The 25876-nt window shown below is 60.6% G+C and overlaps 1 protein-coding gene across 8 annotated transcripts; it reads left to right on the plus strand.

The window, feature by feature from the left end:
- Positions 1–7075: 7075 nt before the first annotated feature.
- On the plus strand, positions 7076–24712 carry TFDP1 (transcription factor Dp-1). Of its 8 annotated transcripts, none has more exons than NM_001076029.1 (12): positions 7104–7155; positions 8005–8079; positions 15323–15389; positions 16188–16294; positions 18515–18636; positions 19506–19671; positions 19933–20076; positions 20426–20494; positions 20742–20893; positions 21280–21446; positions 22028–22106; positions 23619–24700. In NM_001076029.1, the coding sequence occupies exons 2-12, from the start codon at positions 8068–8070 to the stop codon at positions 23764–23766; spliced, it is 1233 nt and encodes a 410-aa protein (NP_001069497.1). In that variant the 5' UTR covers positions 7104–7155; positions 8005–8067; the 3' UTR covers positions 23767–24700. The 8 variants fall into 8 exon arrangements, with proteins under 8 accessions (XP_024855677.1, NP_001069497.1, XP_024855676.1 ...); XM_024999908.2 differs by having other exon boundaries at positions 7130–7275; positions 23619–24712; XM_059892076.1 differs by having other exon boundaries at positions 7130–7240; positions 23619–24712.
- Positions 24713–25876: the final 1164 nt, after the last annotated feature.

Genomic DNA, 25876 nt, shown 5'->3' on the forward strand with positions numbered 1-25876 from the left:
TTGGGGAACACAAGGTCTAATGTGCTCGGGCTTCAGTAGTTGTGGTGTGTGGGCTTAGTTGCTCTGCGGCATGTCGGATCTTCCCGAACCAGGGATGGAGCCCTGTGTTGGCAGGTGGATCTTATCCACTGAGGACCACGGAGGTCCTCAGTGTCCCTCTTTTGATAGTGGATGGAACACCCGAACAGAAGGCCAACAGGAGGCGGAGGACGAGCACAGCACTGTCTTTTGACCGAAAGGCTCAGCATACGGATCTTAGCTCCCTGACCAGGGATCAGACGTGCACCCACTGCAGTGGAAGCATGGAGTCCACCACTGAAAGCCAGGGAAGTCCTGAGCTAGTTTCCATTTTTAAGACATCACTCTGGCTGCGGAAGAGAGGGGAGAGGAGGTCAAGGCTGGAGGAACAGGAGATGGGCATTGTTTGCTCCAGCCCTCAATAAGGAAGAGGACGGCTGGCCAGGGCGGAAAGCAGGAGAACTCGAGATAGCTCAGGCTGGCAGTTGGTTTCAATTGCTGAGGACGAGTCAGGTGTTTGAGTTCTGTCTACATCTCTAGTCTGAACAACTGGGTGGACACAGATCTTCTCCTGAGTGAGCTGGAGCCGGGTGGGGAGGGGCTGGTTTGAGAGAAGTGTCGTGAGTTCACCATTGGTTGTATCACATGACATTTTAAAGATCAATCATCTTGCCCAGTTTTTTTTACTGAGCATTTGCGCTAGCTAACACTCCCATCAATGGCATACAAAACCGAGATTTTAAACCAAGGTTGCCTTGACGGACTTTGTTTTCTAGTCATAAAATGGAAAACTAGATGGAAAAAAATTATACCTCGGTCGCGTTGGAGGGTTTAGAGTGGGGAGAGGAAAGAATGGATGAGGAGACTGTCTAGAATGGTATAGATGAAAATTTAGAGAAATATCACACTCAGTTGCTTAGTTGTGCCCTTCTCTTTGTGACCCCATGGACTGTATAGCCCACCACCTCCTCCGTCTATGGGATTTCCCAGACAAGAGTACTGGAGTGGGTTGCCATTCCCTTCTCCAGATATTTCTCCAGAAATATCATAGATTGGATGAAAAAAAAAAAACAAAACTAAATGCCCATCTCCCCCACCAGTTTTAGAATGTGGGTCTCTAGTTCAGACTCTCTTGCCCTCTCTGATGCTCTCTCTGCCTCCCCTGGGTCCTGTGCCTTTCTCTTCTTCATCTCTTTCCTTTCAGAGACTGCTCAGCCTGCAAAAACCCCTCAGGTCTTCATCTCCCCAGCGGCGCCCCCCAGCCCCCAGCTGGAGCCCCCAAACCACTGGGTTCCTGCCAGCCTCCCTCGCCTGCCCTTCCACGCCCTCCTCCTTGCCTCCCTTCAGCAGATCTTCGGCAGGGCTTTGCCGCTCTACTTTATTGAAAATGCTCAGATAAATATCAATCACCTGCTTGCGGAGCTGAATGACTGCTCTTCACCTGACGCTGTTGTCTCCCCTCCTGTTTGAAAGACATACTTTCTTGGTCCGTGAGTCTGTCCACCCGTGTCATTAGTGACCACTTTTTATGTTTGGAGGTTGAAGCAGCCAGCGTTCTGACAGGAATAGAGGCCCATCTGACCGCACTGTCTGCAGAGGTGGGTGTGGGCGGGGCAGGTGGCGAGTACCCTGGGGAGGGTCCCCCGGCCTGGGTCGGAGGACGGGCGGTGGGCAGAGAGGGATGCGCACACAGCCCGCTGGCTGGGGAGGAGGAGAACCCCGTGGGCCGACCTCTCCCGCATCTCTCTGCAGCTCGTCCCGGTGGCCGAATCCAGGGACGGCAGAACGGCCGGGAGGCGGGGTGGGGATGAGAGGCCAGCCGGGAAGGCAGCGGGGTCATCCTTCCCGGGAACGCGTCCTCCGCCGGCGCCTGGAGACACCCCCAGAGCGCCCGGCCTGTGCGCGCCGCCCGGCCAGTGCAGTCCCGGCGGCCTCGCGCCGTGAACGTCCACCCGTGTCTCTGTCACGTTTCTCTGCGGCCTGCGAGGCAACTGTCAGAAACGCCGGCGCGACCGCCCAGCCCAGTCCTCTGCCCAGCGGCTTAGCCCTCCCTCACCCGCCTTCCGGGTCTCCGCCCAGCGCCCGTGGACGTGGGCCCTGGGGCTGCCCTGCTGTTCCCCGGGCAGCTGCATCGCCCGCTCTCCGCCGCAGGCTCTTGCGCACTGGAGGCTGCCGGTGTCCAAAGCAATTCTAGGTGGTCAGCAAATGTGCCCTCGTCATCAGCGGCGGGAGGCAGGTGCTGCGTGCCACCCTGGGAGCCCAGAGGCGCCACTGCAGGAGCTGGAGTGGGGCGAGGCCCACGGGATGAGGTCCGGGTCTGACCCCGGGGCCCCCATCCGCGGCTCCTTCCCGCTGGGCGCCGTCTAGAACCCCTCCAGCCTCCACGCCGCGCACTCCGGCACTGCCTCTGCAGTCCTTCTCCACTGGCGCCGGAGGCTCAGCCCTTCTCCCCACTCCACGTGGGGCTCACGTCTCGGAGACGAAAGTCCTCTCTTCCTCGCTCAGAACAAACTGCTAGTCATCTCGGAACATCAGCTCTCTGCCCTTTTCTTTACAGACTGGAAGCGCTTGGGCAGACAGAGGGCCCAGAACCGTGCCTGCATTTTCTAGCATCCCTCACGGCCAGGTGCGGCCCCACCAAACCAGTAGGACTTCATGGTCTGAGTGTGCGCCACTCACAGCTCACCCCCAGCTGGAGTGACCGGCAGGACCCCCCTGCTGTGGGGCGGCTCACGGCCCAGAGCACAGCCGCCCTCTCCACCACCTACAGGAGTCTCTGCAGGCACCTCCCTGTCCACCTGGGAGGAGACGGCAGGGAGACCACACGCGGCACTCCTCAGGTAGGGGACCGGGTGTCACCGCAGGCGCCCTTCTCTCCTTTCCGCGTTCCCCCTCGCCCAGCCGCTCTGTCTTCAGCTGAAGGCGGTCCTTAAGCCTGAGTTCTGAGCCGCTCTGAGAGCACCCCACTTTCCCTGGTGTGCCCCGTCCTCATGAGGTGCACACTTTCAGCTTCTGCTTTTCTCTCGTTAACCTGTCTTTTATGGGGGCTGCAGCCTAGAGTGGAGGGGGAATTACTTCTCCTCCACTGCAGGTGACATTCGGAGGTGGGGCCTTTGGGGGGAATCAGGTCCTGGGAGCAGTGCCCTGCAAACGGGGTTAGTGCCCTGTTAGGAGGGCCGGGCAGCAGCCTTTGCGCGTAGGACGAGGCGGGAGCCATCTGTGAGCCAGGAAGACAGCTCTCACCCGAACCCCCCAGGCTGGTACCCTAAGCTTGGACTTCCAGCCTGTATAACTGTCAGAAATAATTTCTGTTGTTTATGAGCCACCAGTCTGTGGGGTTTTATTGCAGCTGCCCTGCCTAAGACATGGATGTAAGCAGCCACAGGCATTTCCCAAGATGTGTCCTTTTCTGCAGGAACACGCGAATCCTAACGTGTGCACACTTGCACACACACCCCTCAGCTGCTCGCAGACCATCTCAATGTCACCTTCGCTATGAAGCCTTCCCTGATTGCCTACAGGAGCCATGATGGTTCTGGCTCTCTGCTTCCACAATTCCCGTTTCCAGCCATGAAGGGACCCTTGTCCCCATCATATTTGGTCGTACGGGAGTCTGGCTGTCCTGTCTGAGCAACCCTGTCTTATTAATCTGCATCAGCACACTAAACTGCACATATTCATGGCTCAGAAATGTTAGGTGAGTGAGGAATGCAGGACAGCAAAGCCTTTGAAATTGTGGTTTGTCTTTTTAGCAAAGAACTATTTTTATCTATTTATTTCTCAGCTAAAGGGATTTGCGCATCAGAGAGGCTAAGATTACTTATCCAAGGTCATCTGACTTCCCTGCGTCTCTGCTTCATCGTAGCAGGTGGGCTAGACGGCACTTCTCTGTATCAGCAAGTGAGTGGACAGCAGCGGGGAAATGACCAGAGACATTAAATTCTACACAAAGTCAGGTTTCCTAAAACCATGCTGTGGGCTCCTGGCTGGATTATTTTGAGGAAGAAAGTAACACAAGGAGAGGTGGATGTTCAACATCTCTGGTCATTTCCCCGCTGCTGTCCACTTACCTTGTGGATTCAGAGAAAGGCCCTCCAGCCCACCTGCTACGATGAAGCTGAGATGAAGGGAAGTCAGACAACCTTGGAGAAGTAATCTGAGCCTTGACGTTGTATGAGTCCATGGAGAACAACCTGGATATCATCTTAACAGGAGCATAGGCAGGTCACCCAGATGAACGCTGGTGGATTGTGGAGTTCATGGGCAAAGGAATGAAAGGGATTTCTTTGAGTAAATTTGAGTCAGCTTGGATGCCATGACCTTCTAGAACTTGTCAGGTCCAAGGGGAGCTTTTCAAAGGACTACAACTTCAGTCTGTAGGTGGTTGTGAAGGTGTTTAAGACAGAGCAACGCTAAAGGCACAGTGACACAGGAAGGCCAGGGTCTGACCATCTTTCCCGGAGGGCGGCTTGGTTTTGGCCAGAAGTTTTCAAACGGAGTTGTGAAGTAAGGAAGAGGGAGAAACACAGCTGCCTTGGTGTGTCCAGGTAGTGGGTGGGGCTCAGAAGTGGTGGCCTCTTTGTGGGGGGCCAGGGGCTTTTCCTGAGGCTTGCCAACAAGCCACCTGATTCACTTATATTTCCTGATACGGAGAAAGAAGCAAGCGAACAAATTTTTCCAAAGACACCTTTATTGCTATCTGGTCAAAGAAAGAGCAAACGTCCCCTGTGCACACGCAGAATCCCCGCCCGAGTCTCTGAGCCTCTGCCCCCCTCCCTGTCTCCCCACCTCCTGATGTCACCGTTGCCGTGGTCACCCAAGAAGGTGGAAAACAGAGAAAAGACCTGTCACGGAGGAGGGAGCCGAAGACAAGTTGGATATTTTAACAGACTTAGAATTCAGATTTTCAAGGGATTAGAAAACTTTCTCTCCTTCAAAGGAGAGTTTAATAGGGGTGGGGTAAGGCTTTGTATCAAGCCCACAAAGAAAGGGGGCGCTGTGACAGGTGGGCATTCTCCTGGGAAGCACGGGCCCGCCTTCTAACGGAACACAGAGCAGCACCATCCCACACAGTGGCGGCGCAGCCCCAGGGAGGAGGACCAACTGAACACTGGTGGAAGGCTCACTAAGGCCCCAACTTCTGGGACACTCCCCAAAGCAGACCGGCCTGATGGAACATGCGTGGGGTCATCACCTGCCTAGGTCACATCTCTGCCAGCCTAGGGGTTTCAAGGCAAGATGTGGCCAAAAACATTTGGATCTTCAACCAAAATTATGTTGTCACCTTTCAACACAGGCACAGGCGTTCTGGAGGGTAACTGACTATAGAGGCAGAGGTTCCGAGCAAACCAGAGGTTTGTTTCAATGCTGCGGCAGCGCTTGCGAGCTCAGAGTGTTTCACGAGTGATTTCTGTGCAGAAATGATTTTGAATATGAGAGCTGGTTATCCCCTGTAAATACTGGTCAAAGACTGGACTCTGTGGGGAGAGGACTTGGGTTCGGACTCTGATCCTGTGTTTCTCCTCTCTCCGAGCACCCAGCCCTCACCCAGAGGCTTGTCCGTCTGTGCACCTGAGCCCCAGGGAGGGGCTTCTGGCTGCTACGTGGGGGTGAAGACTCCAACACTGTGAGAAAGACGGAGTTTCTGGGAAAAAGCGGCGGGGCGAGGAACGCAGACTTTCTGAGAAAGAACGGGCGGGAGGTCCAGGCACCACGGCCCTCCCAGTGGGGAGCTATGCATGTTTCTCCACAGGGAAGCGGAGGTGTCCAGCCTGCAGGGACAGAGAACGGTCCCTCCGAAGCCTTTTATTTCCCACCCCTCCCACCCTGTTTTCATCATCCCTGTTACTCTAAGAGCAGTGTACTGATCAGTAGAAAGAATGGGAAGATTCCTGCTTTTCAAGAAACCAATGCTAATTAAGGGTTAACAGTTCAAGACTGGAGTGGCTTGCTAGAGAAGCAGGTTGAAAGTGGTTAAACTGTGAAACCGTCCCAGGCGGCGTGTAAGGCGATAGCACCTGAGGGTGCATCCACGCTCAAGTCCTCTGTGCCCCATGAACTCTGGACTCGGCCCGCACGCCCCGCCTGCCCTGGCCCTGCTGATGGTGAACCGGGCGGGTCAAGTCTCCAGGGCTCAGACTCCACTCTGCCCAGGCCACCTGGCGATGAGGAACAGGCCCGCACCCTTCCGTCCAGAAGACTCAGAACCTGGGCAGAGGCCGGGCGTGGGCATGGAGACCTTGGGCTGGGCAGGAACAGGTGAGCACCTGGCGGACAGGGTGCTGCGCGTGCACACACTGTCTCCTCCGAGCATCCGCACGAGCACACACCCGACCTCCTCTCCTTCCTGTGCACACACATATGCACCCACTCAAACACGCCTACGGGCACAATCCCAGCCTGCCTTTCTCCTCCGAGAGTACACACACTGTGTGCTACTTGACCCCGCTCCTCCAAGTCCCCACATCTGCACATGCATGCACACACACACACATACCCACAACACACTTGACTCCTGGCCTCTGTGTGCACACTCTTGCATCTATCCCCTACTCCTGGCTGTGCACACATTCCAGTGTACCCCCATCCCTGGCCCCCGTGTGTGTACACACTCATCTGCACACCTTCCACTGTTTCCCAAGTGCCTACGAAATGCATACACCACCCCCCTCAGCCCGTGACCCCCAGGTGCATGCACATCCACACACACCAGGCCTCTGTCCCTGTGTGCGCACAGGTGCACACGTCCCACTTCCTATCCCCAGGGTGCACACACACGCACGCGCGCACCCATGCCTGTCCCCCGTGTGCGCACATGTGCTCACATCCCTGACTCAGCTCCCCTGCACGCGCACCGCGGAGTCCTGGACCAGGCCCTCCTCTCCATCCCCAGCCGGCGCGCGCACACACGCGTGCACGCGTGCACACACGCGGGCACGCGCCCGAGCAGCTCATCTTCTCCGAGCGCGGGCCGCCCGGCGGGAGGAGAGTGGGGGGGAGGGGGAGGGGGAGGGGGAGGGGGAGAAGGAGGAGGAGGAGGGAGCCGAAGGCGCGAAAAGGCGCGCAGGCGCGCTGCGGGAGTCGGGCCGCCGCCCACGTCACCGCGCCGCGCACGTCACGCCGCCCGACGCTCGCAGGGTGAGCCCCGCGCCCGGCGCCTCGGCAGGGCAGGGACCCCGGCCGAGCGCCGCCGGGACCGCCGCCCCCCGCCCGCCGCCCGCGGGTGCGCGCCCGCTGCCCGCGCCGCCCGCCCGCCAGGTGCGGCGGGCCGGGGTCCCCAGGGGCGCGCGCCGGGCGCCCGGACCCGCCGCCCCCGCCCCGCGCCGCGTGCGCCGCCCTGGTCCCCGCGCGCCGGGGCCGCCGCCTGGGCGCCCAGGTGACCCCCGGAGGGGGCGCGGGCCGGGGGCCCGGGCGGGGCCTGCGGGCAGCCTCCGGGCGGAGCGGCGCGCGCATCCGCGCCCGGCAGGGTCGGGGCGGGGCGGGCCCGGGCGCGCGGGGCCGGGGTCCGAGGTCCGGGGCGCGGGCCCCACCTGCCCGCCGACTGCCGGTTCCGGCGCGCGGGGCGCGCTCGCGGGAGGCGGCCGCGGCCTAGTGACAGGCCGGAGGCCGGGGCCCCGGAAGCCCACCTGTCAGAGTTACCGGTTGGCCGGTGGTCGCGGGTGGGCCGGGGGCGTCTACGGGTAGCGCGTGCGCGCGGGGCCGCTCCGGGTGGGGGATCGGGCCGCGGTGCCAGGCTGATCCACGCCGGGTCTTTGTGCGCCTCGGGGAGGCCGGCGGGCAGCCGGGTCGTGGACGCTTCCCTGCCTGAGATGACTTTAAAGTCCCTGGGTGGGGGGCGTTTCTGGGCCGCACCCCCGGGACGGAGTGTGGGCTTGGAGAGGAAGGGACTCCTGCCGCTTAGATGGGTGGTGATGCTGAGGGGATGGTGGTGGTGTCAACTTCTCATTTCAGCCTGGCTCATCCCTCCTCTCTCCTCCTTTTTACCAGGAAAACCATTTTTCTTTTCTGGAGGGTGACCATTACTAGCATCGATTTCACGGATCTGGTAACATGGCAAAAGATGTGAGTACGTGTGTCTGCTCTGTGCTGGACTGATGTCTGCCTAGCACTGCGTTCTCGGTCACTCCCCACCTTGTTTCAGAATGACCACCCATAAACTGCGGGCGTGTTGGTGTTCAGACCTTTCAAGCAAAGAGACAAAGTAAAGGTGAGGAGGTGGGGACAGCCGGTGGTGCTGCACGCGGCCTGAGCGATGCTGGCCTCCGCCTGGGCCATGCAGGCCTGAGCTGCGGCAAGCTGCGTCTCGAGGCTGGTCACCGCCGCGTTCCTTGGTCTCTTGAAGGCTGGTTGGCTTGCGAATCAGTCGGGGCTTTGTGGGAGGACCCCGCCTGCGGAGGCACTGGGCTGGCGGAGCCTCCCTGAGCACCTGCTCTGTGTGCCTGCTGGGAATTAGTTCAGCTTCCAGCCGTGAAAACGCTCAGCAGTGGGCTTGGCAACTGTTTTTCTCAGAAAAAAATGAAATGTGGTGATAAACAAATGTGAACAATCTGCTTTGTTTACATTTGTCATGAACCCATAGAATATCGTGAGTAAACTTTTTCGCATTTTGCAAGAAACAGGCTTTTAGGCCTCCACGCGGAGCTGACTTCATGGGCCGTGGCGCTCCGTCCTACCCTTGGTAGCATCAGTTAAATTCCCTGAAACCCCAGCTCTGTCGGTGTTTCTCAGAACTTGCTGTTCTGTGAATGTCAGGGAAGAGAGGCTGTTTACTTATTTACTCATCAGTTGCACGGAGTTGGAAATACAGCCCGAGGCACAGTGTATCCGTATCTGTGGGACCAGAATAGCACACTCAGAGCCCTTTCGTGGGGGTGAGCCCCGCATCCCAGGTGGCATGTCTGTAGTGAATGTCGTGACCTGCGTGTGCCGTGGGGGTGACTTATCATCTCTGAGAGTCCACGGTTCCACGCGGTCCTCTGCTCTGTTTGCCCCAGGATGAAGGCCGGGCGGGGGCCTGGCTTGCCTGCCTTGCTATGTGAACCCCCGAGGGTTCTGACTCCTCCGAGGCACCTGGAGGGTATCAGGGCAGATGGTTGTCGCCCCACTTGGCTGCAGGAGAAGCGCTGCCCAGCGACCTTGTCCTCCGTCCCTCCTGGAGATGCAGCCTCACGGAGCGCAGCCCGGTGGTGGATGGAGTGACACGGCCCATCTGCCGTGGGGTAGGGAGGTGCCTCTGGAGTAGATGATGCCGGGCTGAGAGTGGGGCGCAGGTGAGGTGGCTGTGCCTGTGCTGAGCTGAGCTGTCCGGTGTGCTGGAGCCAGGTCTCAGCCGGGCTGGTTGTCGGCAGATGGAGGCTTGGCCCCTCTCCTGCTGACTGTGTCTAAGGCGCGTGTGACGTTTGAGTCTGGGAAGATGACTCTGCAGCCAGTGTTGACTTAGGTCACAGGGCCTCACTGTGGTCTCAGATGTAAGTCGAAGCCCCTCAAGGTGAAGTGGGTGGGCTGGGATGCCAGGGCATGGGGGCAGAGCTCTGGGGGCGCCGTGGGGGCTGTTGGGGCCTGGCGGGCTGGAGTTGATGCTGGGGGTCCCAGTGGAGGAGGTTGAGGGGCTGGGGAGGGGTGGCGTTGGGCCTCCCCACTGGGCGGGCAGGTCTCCCTGGCGAGCTGGAGATGCTCCCCGCCCTGTTCCAGGCATCGGGCTCAGAACCCTGCACCTCCGAACCGCGGGCCCTGTGCTCCGTCAGCCTCGCTGGGGCTGTGGGGCCTGCAGAAGTGGTGGCGGGCAGGGTGGGCCCGAGTCAAGGAAGAAGCGTGCTATTCCCCTGAACCTGGAGGGTGAGGTGGGGGTCGTGCTTGAGCTCTGAGCTCAAGGCTTGAGCCTGTCCTGGGGCTGCTGTTTCTAGCGCTCAGAGAGGTGTGAGTCTCTGTTGTTTACAGAGACACGCAGACGGGACACTGTTATCCCTGAGTTTAACCTTCCTGTGGTAGGGGACAAAGCCCGACGCCTCGGGGTTCGCTGCATGTTTCCTTTGAAAAGTGGGTCTTAGCGCCGTCCTTCACTCACCGGCCCGTCATTGCCCCTGGGCCCTCGGCCCTGGTTTGTGGGACTCGCCTTAGAGCTTGGGGGCTGTCTTTCGTGTGCACGTGGGGTAGTTCTAGGAATCTTGCAGTGAGACCCCCAGGTCAGTGAGGCCTGCGGTGGGGAGACTGTGGCATTGGGGGCGCCGTCCAGGGGTGCCTGTTCCCTCCCCCATGGGAACCTGTTGCCCTGGTGAGTGAACACGTGGTTCATTGGTTTTTGATTTATGAAACTGGGTGTCTGCGGGTTTTATTTTGTGCCTTGGGTCTGGTGAGAAGATCCTGATCGGGGGGTTTTCAGCGTGCGGGACGCTCCTGGGCAGAAATGTAGGCACGGGTTTCCATATGACAGTGGCAACTGTCACCATCAGAAACATCTTGCACTGAACGCTGCAGTTGTGTGACGTACAGGGGGACGGGGTCTGATGTGTACTGAGTGTGTGCAGGTGTGTGAGTGTGTACACGTGTGTGCTGAGCATGTGTACATGTGAGTGTGTGAGCATGTGTGCACGTCTGTGTGTCACAGGGGTGCATGTGTGATGTGTGCATGTGTGTGCCGAGTGTTACGTGTGCACATGTCTGCTGAGCATGTGTAGTGTGTGTGCTGAGCGTGTGTGAACAGTGTGTGTGCATGCTGGGTGTGTGCATGCGTGCTGAGCATGTGTGTAAATGTGTGTGCCGAGCATGTGTGTCACGTGTGTGTGCTGGGTGTGTGCTGTGTGTACACATGTGTGTGGGATGTGTATACATGTGTGTTAAAAGTGTGTGTACTTACGTGCCCACTGGGTGTGTGTGCATGTGCACACGTGTGTGCCAAGCATGTGAGTACCTTAACATGTTTGGTATGTGTGCACGTGTGCTAGATGTGTGTGTGATTATTGTGTGCACACATGAGTGTGTATATGCGTGCCGAGCATGTGTGTTCACGTGTGTGCATGTGTGCTGGGTGTGTGTGTGTACACACATGTGCACGTGTGTGTGTGCTGAGCGTGTGGTGCCCACGTGCCCCTGCCTGGGCTGTCCCCCACTCCAGTCTGTGGCCCAGGAGCGACTGGGAGTCCTTGGCCTCTGGAAGACTGTGGTTATAGAGAGCCTGCGCTGTGGCTCTAGCTGTTCTGGAATTGGCCAGAGGGCCATCGAAGAGCCCACGACAGCCCTCAAGTCTCAGGGGAGGAGGGTGCAGGGCCGCCGTCCCCCCGGGAGGACCCGTCCTCGTCCTCGTCCAGTGTCACACAGGTCTGTAATGAGCAGGGGCGGTCGCTGTGTGGAGTCACAGGCCTGCTTTTGCACAGATGCTCCAGGACTCTGGCGTGCCTCCCTCTCCCTCGGCTGTGGGAGCCAGGGTGGCCTTGTGCTGGTGGGAGAGCCCGGCTCAGCCCTGAGCTGGCCTGTGAGTCGTGGTCGTAGCTGCTCTGTGGTTGCACGTGGTGTTCTGAGTTTATGGTAACGTCCTTGGATCGTGCTATCGAGGGCAGGAAACCCAAAGAAACTGCGGAGCCTGAGCTCCCAGGTCTGGTTTAGCGAGCTTGTCTAAAACACCCGTCCTATGCGTGCCGCTTTCCAGCGGCCGGGGCGGCGGGCACCTGGTGGTCCCCAGGCCTCGCCGGGCTGAGCTGCCCAGGTGCTGGGCGGCCCTTTCCTTCCCGCCCGAGGCCTGAGTGAGAACACCCAGCCCGCTCCGCTGAGCACCGAGGCAGCACTGCCGTGCTTGGTCTTACAACAGGTTTTGGTGTCTAACTTTTCCACACGAGATAAAATGGGAGAAAACCTGAGATGGGGTGGACAGTAGAAGGTCGTGGCTTGGTGACGAGCCGGCCCCGAGCGCCCGGTGACACACCGGTGCTGCCCACGTCCTGACCGTCGGGCGCCGCCCGGCCCCGGCCCTGGGCTGGGGGCGTCCCCAGGGCTCGGGGGACCCCGCCTGGCACAGTGTGACCCCGGGGCTGATCCCCGCACACGGTCACCTTGTCAAAGCTGTTCTCTCTGCTGTTGAACGAGTCTCGCTTTTCTCCAGCATGGAACGAGCGGACGGCTCTTGCTCAGATGCCAGGCCTGGCTCCTCTTTCTGCGGTTTCGTGTGTTTGTTAGGCGAGGCTGGGCTGGGGGCACAGCCCTGGGGTCACTCCCTGCTTGAGGGCCGGGCCTCTGGGGGTGGTGCTGCCTTGGCCCAGGTAGAGGTGGGACTTCCCCGGGCCCCTCCGTCAGACGGCCGCCTGCCGCCAGCGTCGGTCGGCACCGAGGGCCTGGCGGGGGCGGACTGCTGGGGCGCCCTGGCCGTGGCCCGTCTAGGCTCTGAGCTGACACGACATGTGTGGCTCTGAGGGTTCAATTCAAAGCTGGTCTTCCTTCTCTCAGCCTCTGTCGTTTGCCTCAGGACTTTGTCTGTCGGACTCCTGTTTTCCCAGGATCCAGTTATAAAGGGGATTCTGGTTTGACACAGCGAACCCCATCCATCTGCTGGGCTCGCAAACACAGTGCCTCCAACACTCGTGTCCCAGGTCCTGTCCACCAGGTGTGTGCTGCCGGGGGCCTGGGCTGGGGCTGGGGAGCAGCACTGGAGAGACCTCAAGGGGCCTCTGCCTGCAGGTCAGAGACGGCAGGAGACAGGAGAGCCAGCCCCTCGGGCCGGCCTGCTGGGCCTCCCCGCCCCGGAGACAGGAGAGGGCCTGCTGACCCCTCAGGCCGGCCTCCTGGGCCTCCCTGCCCTAGAGACAGGTGAGGGCCTGCTGGCCCCTCAGGCAGGCCTCCTGGGCTTCCCTGCCCCACTGACAGTTGAGCCAACCCCTCGGGCCTGGCCTCCTGGGCCTCCCTGCCCCGGAGACAGGAGAGCCAACCCCTCGGGCCTGGCCTCCTGGGCCTCCCCGCCCCGCTGACAGTTGAGCCAGCCCCTCGGGCCTGGCCTCCTGGGCCTCCCCGCCCCGCTGACGGGTGCGGGCGTGCTGGCCCCTCTCGGAGCATCCTGGCGGTGCGTGCCCCCCTCAGCGGGGACTTCCCTGTGTTGGTTGACGGCGTCACCCGCCCCGCTGACAGGTGCAGGCGTGCTGGCCCCTCTCGGAGCGTCCTGGCAGTGCGTGCCTCCTCAGCGGGGACTTCCCTGTGTTGGTTGACGGTGTCACCCCAGCAGCTTTTCCGTGTCCGACTTTGGGTTTCCCACGTAGCAAACCTTCCACGAGGAGCGAATGTGAGCTACTTAAACAGTTCAAGGAGCGTTTCTTGTGGCTGTAAATGTGGCGTGAGTTGTACTTGAATAGAAAACCCAGGCAAGTGAGAGAGCAGAGTGGGCTGCCGGCCCGTCTGAGAGCGGTAGCTGGGAGCCTGTGTCGTCCCTCTTGGGGAGGACGTGGTCATCCGTGGTGAAGGCGTGTTCCCCGTGTGTGGGCGCCCCGAGCTGCCGCCCCGCCTGCTTCACGGCCCTGTGCTGCCGCTGCTCCGAAGTCGCTTGTTTTTTCCTTCTACCTCATTTTTAGCAGCTGCTTGTTTATTTGATCTGTTGGGGAATCATAGGTGGTCGGTTAGGAAAAGTGAGCTAAGACGGGAAATAATAAAAAATGAGACCTTCTCCCTAAGCTCATCTTGCAAAACTGGAACACGTGTGTGAGCCCAGGCCCCTGGCGTGGAGCACAAGCCCCTTCTTGGTGAGCGGGTCCGCCCGTGTGCGTTTGTCGCGTAGACTGGCCCGCGATGCCAGTTTTGATCTCTGTAGGGTGGAGGCCATCTGAAGACCCTGAAGGCCACCTTCTTAGGTGGTTTGCAGTTTTCCTGGGCTTTCAGTCACAGGTACAGGCGGCACGAGTGGGTGTTAGAAGTGAAGCTGTTGCATGGTGGCCCGAGGCGCCAGTCTCGTGAGAGTCCTGATAGGGGGGTTAACTCACCACGTGCCCTCCGCTGGGTCCCTCGCGGCCGGGCCAGAGCCGAGGGGTCTCTCACGTTGGCACGAGTGCACGATAGCCCACTCTGGGTCCTCAGTGGGGCAGCTGCACAGCCCTGCATCTGAGACGTGCCCAGATGGCCTCCCCAGACGGGCGTGCCGGTCACACCTGCTTCCACCCATCTTAACGCCCTGTTTTCAGCGCCGAGTTTGATGATAACCTAAGAGCCCACAAAGTCGCAGCGCTCGGTGGGTGAAGCTTCAAGCTGGTTTCAGTTTCAGTTTGCATCTTTGGTTTGGAGGCGGGATGTGTCTCTCTGTGAGTTGAATGTCCCCATCAGGCAGTGGTTTCCTCTCAATTTGCACCCCAGGAATTAAGGACGTTCACGTGGCCTTTGTCATCCTTCAGCACGAGGGACAAGTGCACTGTCATTTCAGGCTAACCCCTGGAGAGCACGGCTGAGTTCACAGCTGGCGTCTGGCGTTGCGAGCAGGCGGCCTCCAGGTGTCTGCGCGCCCCCCGACCCTCTGTCCTGGTGCAGCATGGCTGAGGCCCAGCGGGGTCTGTGCCGCCCCACGCCGCCCAGCCCTGTGCTTCCTGGGGTTAGACTTGAGGGCCTGGCAGGGGTCTCCTCTCTTTGTTGTCTCCTTTGCTTTTCAGAAAGATCAGGGTTTGAGTGAAAATGTCTTGTGCTAAACCAGCCGTCTAAATCGGGCCAGAGCTCTGGGGGTGAAGCAGGGAGCCCGCCCCGTCTCCCTCTGTGCCCCCCGCCCCAGTCCTGGCTGCCACATAGGCGTGCCATGGGTGGTGGGGCAGGGCCTCGAGGGCCCAGGGCCCAAGGCCTGCTGCGCTGGGGGCCGTGGTCCGTCCTGGGGTCAGGATGCCCGCGTGTCCAGCGCTCTGACCGAGCCGGGGCTCCTTGAGGGGCAGTGGGCGGGCACGGCCTGGGGGCGTGGTCCATCCTGGGGTCAGGAGTACCCGCGTGTCCAGCGCTCTGATTGAGCCAGGGCTCCCCGAGGGGCAGTGGCCGGGCATGGCTGGGGGCGTGGTTCGTCCCGGGGTCAGGGGCGCCTGCGTGTCCGGCGTCCTGAACTAGCTGGAGCCCTGTGCTCAGGCTGAGCACCAGTCTGCTCCCCCCGTGGTCCCCCCGGGGTCCCCCTCGCTGACTTGAGACGTGACTGATGGAAGGACATGCAGTTCAGTGATGAGGGCAATACTGCACTGTCCCAAGGGCTGAGCTTAAAGGCGGAAGCAGTCATCTTCCTGCAGGTGACGCAGCCGATCACGGTGGGTAACCCCGCGCGCGCCCGGCTGGCAGCTCGGCCCGACGCCATCTCACTGTGTTGTTGTCCCCGCAGGCCGGTCTAATTGAAGCCAACGGGGAACTCAAGGTCTTCATAGACCAGAACCTCAGTCCTGGGAAAGGTAAGGGCGCCCGGCTCGGCCCGTCCCCTTGCCGTGTGTCTTGGCGTCCCTGACGTCCCGGGGGTCCGGGCTCAGCGGCCGCATCTACCTGGCTTGTAAGTCCTTGCTGTTTGTGGAGAGCCAGGGCAAGTGGAAGCGTGCGAGGACGTGAGCACAGCACTGGGCGCGCTTTCCTCCCGCCCCAGGGCAGCCCCGGGACCCCTGGCATGTGAGAGTGGCAGGGGCCCCGTGTGCACGGTGGTCTGAAGTGAGTGGTGGATGCATGCCCACCGCTGCGTCCCCGGGGCGGGAAGGTGTCTGTCCCTTGGCTGTGTGTCCGGGTGTCCGAGTGTGGGGGGCAGTGTCCTTGTGGTCGCTCCTCCTGGGCAGAAACGTGCTGCTGCTGCAGGAGGAGGAGCCTGTGAGTCTGCGCCTGTCTGCAGACACACGGGGAGGCGTCTGGGCGCACTCAGTTCTAACTGAGGTTCTCTGAAAATCAGAGCTGTGAGCGCTGGGTCCCGTGGTCCCACCAGAACATTTTGTCGGGGGGCAGGCAGCCCATGGGGTTCGGGCAGGTTGGGGGCAGCCAGGGTGCAGTGGAGCCCTGAGCCCTGCACGCGAGGGCCTGGTGTGCGGTGGTCAGGAGAGGGCGGTGTGGGCACAGCCGCCAGGTTTGGGAGTCAGGCTCAGCTGAGGTGCCCGCAGCTGCCCGTGGGTCTGACGTGGTCCAGGGCAGGAGGGCCGCCCGAGCGGCGATCAGCTGGTGCAGATGCCGCGAGCCCGGACACGGGCCGCTGCAGCGTCGCCTCTTGGTTGCAGGCGTGGTGTCCCTGGTTGCCGTCCACCCCTCCACAGTGAACTCTCTCGGGAAGCAGCTCCTGCCAAAGACCTTTGGACAGTCCAACGTCAACATCACTCAGCAAGTGGTAAGGCCAGGAGGCTTGCTGTCTGAGGCCACGGTCTCGGGTGCAGGGCCAGTGCCGGGCGCCCCCCGGCTCGGGGCTGCCTGCCCACGGCTTCCCAGCCGCTCCTGCCTCTGCTTTCGTGGGGTCTGCTGGGCAGTGCGAGCTCTCGGGTGAGCCGGCTGCTCCTTGGCCAGGGCCTGTTGCCTGCCCAGGACTCGAGGCTGGCATCCGGGCCAACCTCTCGTGGGTTTGGGGCTCTGCGGATGCGGGTTGTGGCTTTTCTGGCCTTCCTGGCTGATGGGAGGGGTCAGACTCCCGGGGCCTTGCCCAGTGCCCCCCAGGAGCCCCCACCAACTCCTGCCCGCAGGCTCGGCGGCCTCTTCCTGATGTGACCTGTGGCTGTGAGGGGCGGGGCGTTCGTGGCCCACCCGCGCCTGCAGCCTGGCCCCCGGCAGGTGTGTGACGGCCCCGACGCTCAGCCCCACTGTGACGCTGGCCATGTTGGCTCAGCAGCTTTGCTGCAACGCTCCAAGTCCATAGTACATGGAGCCTGGGCCTTCTGTAACATCACAGATACTCAATAAATGTCTTTCTGACGGAAGTTACAATTCACATCATTTTATCTTATAGGTACTGTGTGTTGTGTTATAGCAGAGTCACGGCCGAGAGTGGTTCGGTGAGCGTAGCAACAGTCCTGTTGCTGTTTGCAGTTTAAATAGTGGGGAGCAGGAGTGACACGGAGATTTCTGTCGGTGTCCCAACCTTCAGCCCCCAGCGGACGCTCCCCTGCGGCTTCCTAGAGCTGGCTCAGGCCGAGCTAGTCAGGCGGCGCGATCTTCCCCGCGCCCTGGTGCCTCTCCAGCTGCGCACAGAGGCTGAGCGCAGAGAGCTGGGGGTTCTCACAGGAGGTCGGTCGGTGGAGAGCCATGGAAATCGGGGTGTGAGGGCGGACTGAGCACCTGCAGGGCCCTCTGTGAGGCTGAAGTACCGCCTGCGGGCATGGGTGCCCTGCCCACCCCCGTGTCCTGTGTGGTCCAGGAAGGCCATCTTGGGGACAGACAGCCAGTGGGCACCTGCTCTCCCTGCGCAGCAGCTGTGGCTGAGAGGGGTGTTCTCCGGGTGGGCGGGGAGCAGGCGCTATCGGGGGGCAGGGACCGAGGTGGGGGGTCAGCTGCAGCCTGGCCGCAGGTGGGGCTGCCGTCCCGAGCCTACTCTCCTGAGCGCTGGAGGGACGGCTCGCGAGGAGATAAGCCGTGAGCTGGGGCCCCCTCGCACTCACTCGCGAGGCCTCGGCTCTGGGGGTTCTCGCCTTCCACCCTGGTCCAGTCTGGGACACGCGTGCCGTTTGATCGCTTTCCAGAACACGTGCCGTTTGCCTTCGTGTCTCTTGAATGAGAGTGAAACACTGGTGGCGCTTTGGTCACTGGGAACGTGGGTTAAGAGACGAATTCAGCTGAGCCGTTCCCTTCCGTGGTTTGTGGATCGTTGATATTCATAGGTGACCTGGGCTTAGGGATAATTTGCAAAGTGCCAGGTCAGCTGTGTCAGGGCTGTGGCAGTAGCCCTTATCCTGCTAAGCAGTGGACTAGTGGGAGCATCCAGCTTAAAATAGCACAGACGTGCCCGCTCTCCACCCCCAGCGCCGGGGGCCTGGGGCTCCCATGCCGGTCCCCGGGAAGCGCTGCTTCTGAGTGGTTTCCCGGCTCAGGCACGAGTCTCTGGGAAGCTGAGCTCCTACCTGGCTGGATGAGGCAGTGTGTGCATGCCCCGTGAACATGGGGCCACGGGTCAGGGCTTCTGGGCCAGATGTCTGTGCCCGAGCAGTGGGCGCCTGCCTCCACCCCAGTGGCACTGCCCCCAGCCCCCACCATGCGCTGGCCGGGGTGCCCAGGGCTCCCTGTGTGGGTGGGCGGGCGCTGGGGTCACCGCAGTGAACCCCACTGGCCCTGGGTTCTTTTCCTTTTCGTCTTCGGGGCTCGTTGCTGCCCCAGTGAAGCAGTCTCATCTCCGTCCGGGTCGCGGGGGAAGGCGGTGAAGTGTAGTGTGCGGGTCTCGGGGTCGTTTCCAGCTGCCCGTGTGCAGCAGGTGTGCGACGGCAGCCGGGGCTCCGGGGCTCTCGGACCCTCCTCCAGCCTCTGCTTAACGACACTCAGTGGCGGCTGTACGTAGCAGGAGGAGATGAGGCGGCAGCGTCGTGTGTGGGAGATTCTGACTGTTCTGAATTGTCTTTTTTGACTGTAGGTAATTGGTACGCCTCAGAGACCTGCAGCGCCAAACACTATCGTGGTGGGAAGCCCACACACCCCTAACACTCACTTTGTCTCCCAGAACCAGCCTTCAGACCCCTCACCTTGGTCTGCCGGGTGAGCACTTGCCTAGAACTCCCCCCACCCAGCCTCTGCATGCGCGTGGGCACCGGCGCGCCGGAGGAGCGGGCAGTGGCCCCGAATGGCCTCGCGAGGCCAGGCCGCGGGCAGCCGCCCTGAGTTCTGGGGGGAGGGGTGGCGCCACTGGGGGGGGGCTCCAGCTTCTGAGCGCGCTGTCCTTGGAAAGTACCCTTTGTGGAACCCCAGGAAACGGGCGGGTCTTCCAGCCTCTCCCCCTGCCGCTAAACGTGGCTGTGTGCAGCCGCCTGCCACGGTCACGCTGCTGCCTTAGTCCTTTCCTCCAAAAGCAAAGTGGCGTGAAACAGTTTTACTCAGAGTCAGCTGCGCGGCCCTCCTTAGAGACGAAAAGCTACTGGTTCTGGAGCAACAGCCGTCAGTCCCCAGAACCCCTCAGTGGGGAGCCTGGGTGGCCCTTCCCCTCAGGTGGCGACTTAGAAGGTCAGGTGCTGGGTCTCCCTCCTGGCTGCCGTGTGGCCTCATCTCAGCCGGGCTGCGTTTGCCCCAAATTCCGAAATTTGCAGCAAAACTTCCATAGCTCCTCACGTCCGATGACGTTTTATTAAGAAGCACCGTTTAGCGTCTGGACACCCGTCCGACGTGTCCCAGGTCCTGCCCTGCTTTTCCCTAGAGTTGAAGAGACGTGTGGGGCGCGGCCATGTGGAAGTTTGTCCTGCGCCCTTTCAAGGAGGGGGGTCCCTGGATGGGGGACGGAGCCAGGCTCCCACCCCTCCTCTGTTGGGCATGACCCATGGGGGCCCCTGGCGGCAGGAGCAGGCCCCCAGACGTGGGTGTGGCCGGCCTGCGCTGTGAACTGAGGCTGCAGCTGCTCCGTGCTGTCCCCACAGGAAGCGCAACCGGAAAGGAGAGAAGAACGGGAAGGGGCTGCGGCACTTCTCCATGAAGGTGTGCGAGAAGGTGCAGCGCAAAGGGACCACGTCCTACAACGAGGTGGCCGACGAGCTGGTGGCTGAGTTCAGCGCAGCCGACAGCCACATCCTGCCCAGTGAGTCGGTGAGTGCGCCGGGCAGGCCGCCCTGCCGCCTCCCACGGGTGCAGAGGAGGCCCCGGAACCCTTGGGAAGGACGTTTCTTGACCCACTGGTGCCGGGAAGCTGTCGCCTCCCTGTAGCATCTGTTGGCTCCTGTGGGGCCGTGCGGGGGCCGCCCTGGGTCGGGGGGTAGCGTGTGGCCTCGGGGGTGTCCAGGGTCCGGTGCTCACGTGCTGCTCTGCACGTGGTCCTGGGCCGTCTGGAACCCCCCGCGTCTCTGCCAGGCCTACGATCAGAAGAACATCCGGAGGCGTGTGTACGACGCGCTGAACGTGCTCATGGCGATGAACATCATCTCCAAGGAGAAGAAGGAGATCAAGTGGATCGGCTTGCCCACCAACTCCGCCCAGGAGTGCCAGAGCCTGGAGGTGCCCGGCTGCCCTGGGGTGCTGGGCGGGCCTGGGGGTGCTGGGCACGGCCGTGCTGCCCCTGGTGGTGACCCGGGGCTGGAGGCTGATGGCCCGGGGCGGGTACACTCCGCATCTTGGCCATTTAAAGAATGTTGTATCCACGCCCAGAAGAGGGGAAGCCGGGCGGAGGCGGTGCAGTCCTGAGACAGGAGCCGCCCGCGTGCCTGGCAGCAGCTGCCTCGTCTGGACCCCTGGCCTCCGTCAGGCTCAGGGCTCGTGTCTTTGGTGACGATGTGTTGCCTTGGATTTTAAAATATGCTTCAGAAACGAACCGTGATGGTTTTGTTTTGGTGTTTGGTCTTTGAAGGTGGAGAGACAGAGAAGGCTGGAAAGAATAAAACAGAAACAGTCACAGCTTCAGGAGCTCATCCTGCAGGTGAGGGGCTTCTGCCCGGGAGGCCACCTGGTGGTGCGGGCGCCGCGAGCCTGTGATCTGGCCTCCATTTGGTTCTGGGCGTGTTTTCCCTGGCTGGCGGCTCCCTGGGCAGCCACTCTGACCTCTCGGCGGACCAGCCTTCTTGGTGTTGGCTGGGGCCGGGCAGGGCCGTCGCATATGCCCAGGGCGGGGCTAGCTGTTCGGTGGCCGCGGGTATCAGTGTGTGCCAATTGTGCGTCTTTTTTAGCAAATCGCCTTCAAGAACCTGGTGCAGAGGAACCGCCAGGTGGAGCAGCAGGCCAGCCGGCCGCCCCCGCCCAACTCTGTCATCCACTTGCCTTTCATCATCGTGAACACCAGCAAGAAGACGGTCATCGACTGCAGCATTTCAAACGACAAGTAGGCCGTGGGGGCGGGGCCTGCCGGCGAGGAGGGGCGGGGCCTGCCGGCGAGGGGGGGCGGGGCCTGCTCTGCGCAGCGCTGCGTGTCTGCGGGGTGTCTGCGGGGTCGCCAGGCGAGGCTCCCAGGGTTTCCTCCACTGGCGGGTTCCCCTCCCCCCCCCGCCCCACCCCCCCAGGCTGGGCGGCCCCTTGGAAGGGAGGGCGGTAGGGTCCGTGAGGACTGCTGTCAGGACGGCAGGCGGCACCTGGGGCCCGTCCCAGGGGCGTCGCTGCCTCTGATGGGTGGGTCGTATGCCGGGGAAGGTTTGGGGGCTCGGGGTCCCAAGCCAGGCATCGGCTCCGTTCTGGAGACGGTGCTTTTCTGACGGCGACCATCGCCTCCAGGTTTGAGTACCTGTTCAATTTCGACAACACGTTTGAGATCCATGACGACATCGAGGTGCTGAAGCGCATGGGCATGGCCTGCGGGCTGGAGTCCGGGAGCTGCTCCCCCGAGGACCTGAGGGTGGCCAGGAGCTTGGTGCCGAAGGCGCTGGAGCCTTACGTGACAGGTCAGCGGCCTGGGGGGTCGCCCGCCTGCGGGGGCAGCAGAAGCAAGGGGGGCGGGGGCTGAGGGGGCTTGGGGTTCGGGGTGTGGGTGTGCTGCCTGTAGGGTTCTCAGCTGATCAGGGGTCCCGGAATCTGTCCTACTGCCCCTCTGGCCAAGCTGGGGGTCCTGGCGCAGGGTGGGGGCGCTCTGGTGGGAGGAGAGGCCTCCCTGTGCCCCCTCTGGTGAGCCCCGCGTTGGGTGGCCTGGGGCTCCCGAGCCCTGCAGGACGTCCATGAAGCATCTCCTACCTGCTGACCCCCGACGCCAGCGGTTGCCCCACTGACCCCTGCTGCCCACCTGTTCTTGGCGTTGTGGTCGTGCTCGGGAGGAGGGGCGGGGCGGGGTCTCGCCGGGAGGAGGGGCAGGGGAGCCGTCCCCTCTTGGCCCTTCCGTCCGTCTCCTGGAGGCCGTGTCCCTTCCCGGCCCTGCAGTGCCGTCGTCGCCACCTTCCCAAGGGGTGCCCGGCCCGGAGCCATCCGCCCTGTCTCAGAGTCCTGTGGCCTCTGCTTCGTGACGTTTGCCTCGTTTTCTTCCTCTTTGCAGAGATGGCTCAGGGATCCCTCGGCGGTGTGTTTGTCGCGTCGGCAGTGTCGACCTCTAACGGCACGCGGCTGTCTGCCAGGTAACTGCGCCCCGGGGAGCCACGCGGCCACCCTCCTCGGCGGGAGGCGCGGGTCTCATGTGAGCGGCCTCCGTCCTGCTCCGAGCGGGGCTCCCTGCGCAGCAGACACCCCAGGGCCGCAGGGTCGCCCGGAGCTCGTGCTCTGAGCAGAGAAGCTGTTTGTCCTGGTGAGATTTTCCCCCGAAGATCAGTAGCGGTACATGGATTTTATTTTCTATTAAAGTAACTCAGCGCAGTGGCAGCAAAACCACCTGAACCGCGTGGCCGGCAGCCTGAGTGACGGGCTGCTTCTCCATCTGTTTTTTTTTTTCCCTTTTCTTTTCAACACTCTTGAAGTCACCATGTACGTGTGATATTGTCGTTGCTGTTTCTTATTTTCCGTCTGTTGTGTGCATTCCTCCACGTGTTGAAGGAGCTTCTATCATTTCAGCCAGAGTGTGTTTGAGCCGTGACCTCACAAGCCCCCGGAGCAGGGCTGGGTCAGGCCTCGGCATTCCTTCTGGTTCGTAAAGATAAGTGTAAGGTGATTTCCGTGCGAGTGGCCTCATACATGTTCATATCAGTCCTGGTAAAGAACGTCTCGTTTCTCACACACATGAAGTCAGCCGCGTGTGGGTCCAACGAAACCGGATTGGCTAGTAAACCCTGTGTACCTGCCTCGAAGGCTGCCTCTGACCCCGGCTCGGCCTCAGTGCGCCCGAGGGAGGGCAGGCTCCCTGTGAGGGTCCCGGCGCCCGGCCCCTCGCGGGGTGCCCGCACCTGGTTGCGTTTGACAGAGGTTGGCTGGTTTTAAATTCTGAATCTGCCACTGTGCATGGCCCGGTCTGTAAAGTCTGAACACTGGTTATTCTGAGAGGTGGAATTCGGGTATTTTCTACACTTTCCTCTTTAAGAAATTCTTTCTATTAGTGAACTTTCGGGCTCTTGTCTGTGTTTTTAACAAGATGAAAGCCAGTACCATTTCGGAAGAAAAGCTGACCCTGGGGCCCCGGTTTACTGAGCTGCCCTCTCTGGTCGTGCATTCAGGGGGTTCCTGGCTGCAGGCAGCCACAGCTTCAGCCTGTTTTCCACTCTTTCCGACGTGGTCGCTAGATGGGGGTTTCCCAGATATGGGGTTACTTTGTTAGAGAGCGTGATACGGCCTAGGTTGTGCTGAGCAGCATCAGTAAACACCAGTAAAAGGTATTAAGACACGCGTGTGGTTTTCTCTTAAAACGAAAACATTCTGAGTGTTGGAAAACCGTGTGCACACCCATGAATGCACACACGTGTGTCACACGCCCCACTCCTCTCCTCCCCTGGAGGTCACAAGGGGCACAGTGGGGGCTTTGGAGGAGGGTCTCGGGGTCTCGGTTGGTGCGCTGGGGCTTCTTTTCCTGGCTCGGTGAGAAACAGGAGCCCACCCGAGCCGCTTGCTCCGTCGTGCTGGGCGAGGGTGACGGTGAGCTCAGCCTGGGAGAGGCGGGTTCCGTGCCGCTGGGCGTGCGGCCCCTGACGCCCCTGTCCTTGCAGCGACCTGGCCAACGGCGCGGACGGGGCGCTGGCCACGAGCTCTAGCGGGTCGCAGTACAGCGGGTCCCGGGTGGAGACGCCAGTGTCGTGCGTCGGTGAGGACGACGAAGACGACGAGGACTTCAACGAGAATGAGGAGGAGGACTGAGCCGCCGCCCGCGGCCAGGAGCGCGCGGGGTGAGATGTCCGTTCCACGCCCTCCTCCCGGAAGAGCTCACCGACCTTCGGGCTCAGGGCGCTTCTGACGAGCCACTCGAGCCACTCGCCGTGCCCCGGGGGTCCCGACGAGCCGCCTGTGTTTGACACCGACGCACGACCTCTACTCTTTCGGATTTTGTGTTTTCGTTTGCTGTTTTTTAAGTTCAGGGTTCATTTCGCCCCCTGAGTTTGCTGAGTTTGCTGGAGAAGTTGTGCCACCTCCGTGCCGCCCGGCGAGCCCAGCACAGCGCTCGGGGGCACTGCGGGCCCGGCAGCGCCCAGCTCTGCTTCTCGACGTTTCGTTCTGACTTTGTTTCCCTTAAGTTATACTGACTGCGTGAGTCCAGCGGGTTTACACTTTGGTTTGCTCTGTGTTGCAGCAAATGGATCGCAAGGTCCCTTTTCGTTTCGTTTTGTTTGGTGAAAGTTTACTGCCATGCTGGTGCAGCGATGGAAACTGAAGCTTGGAAGGGTTTACTGCTTATGGTAAAATTTGCCTGATTCTTACAGGCAGCGTTTGGAAACTTTTTATTATATAGTTGTTTACATACTTATAAGTCTATCATTTAAAGACATGTACTGAAACAAATGTTGTATTTGTTTCATAAGCATCTTCCTGTAATCTATTATAAAGTTGAAATTAAATATAGAGAATGTTTTAACAGTTTTTTAACTCAAAATTTGTCAATCATTTTTAATAGTTCTTTTTTTATAAAAAGAAAAAAGAATTTCAGGGCAGGCAGTAGTCTCTTTTAAAATGTATTCACCAGAACCATTAACTGCACAGTTGCTGTTAGCTGCCTGTTCTAAAATAATAGTCTTTTTATTGGAACACAAATAAGCTTTTCTGTAATATTTTGTGGAATAAAGAGACTTTAATTGTTTGACTTGTTTAACTCGGCACTGCTGGTTTTTATTAATAAAGTGCGCATGGGCATTTCAAACGAGCCGCGTGTCCCTGTGATTCGGGATGCTCTCTGGAGCTCGTCTACCCCCACCTTTTCTGCAGGGAGGAGCGGGTGCGGGCCCTGCGGCAGATACAGGACCTGCCGCGGCCCCAGCCTCTCCCGCACTGCCCCGGGGGTGGGTGAGGAAGGTGGTCCCGAGGACGCAGCCCAAGTGGTGCGTCCCCTCTGGCTGGTGGTGGGGAGAACGTCTGTCCCTTGTCTGGTTTTGGAAGAACCGTACTCATCACCTTGGGCTTCCCAGGTGGCCCAGTGGTAAAGAATCCGCCTTCCGTGCAGGAGACGTGGATTCTGTCCCTGGGTCAGGAAGATCCCCTGGAGGGTGAAACGGCACCCCACTCCAGTACTCTTGCCTGGAGAATCCCATGGACAGAGGAGCCTGGTGGGCTGCAGTCCGTGGGGTCGCAGAGTCGGACACGCCTGAGCAACTGGACTGGACAGACAGAACCTAGCGTGTGTGAATATGACCACTACCTTTAACGTTTGAATCCTTGTGAAACGTGACCTTTGCAGACACATCCCCCAAAGGTCAAAAGCGCGGGGAAGCCAGGGCGGAAGGACGGGGGTGATGCCCTCGCAGGTGATGGGCCCATAGTAAGATGACCAGGCCAGCCCTTCCTTACCTTCTTCCTGGATCCCAGGAGCTGAAACAGAGTTTAAGGCTTTGACTTTCAGAAAAAGAGTAAGATGGTAAGGTGGGCAAGGTCAATGCTTTATTCAGGTTGTCTGAAGTCACGAGCAAAGGTTCAGTACAAGGTGTGGATTCGAGCAGTCCTGTGCCCCAGAGTGTGGCAGCTTATCCTGCCTTACCCACACGTGGCCCACACAGTCATCCCCACTGTGACGGACTTACGTGCTGAGGGATGCGGCAGAGGTCGGGGCAGCGTCAGGGCCATGAGTGGGCGAGGGACAGTCACGAGTGGGTGAAGATGGGCCACATGTGAGTGAGGACAGGTGCGTGTGGGTGAGGGACAGTCATGAGTGGGCGAGGATGGGCCACGTGTGGGTGAGGAAGGGCCACGTGTGGGTGAGGGACAGTCATGAGAGGGCAAAAGCGGGTCACGTGTGGGTGAAGACGGGTCATGTGTGGGTGAG

This window comes from Bos taurus, chromosome 12, assembly GCF_002263795.3.
Source record: "Bos taurus isolate L1 Dominette 01449 registration number 42190680 breed Hereford chromosome 12, ARS-UCD2.0, whole genome shotgun sequence".
NCBI classification, from domain to species: Eukaryota; Metazoa; Chordata; class Mammalia; order Artiodactyla; family Bovidae; genus Bos; species Bos taurus.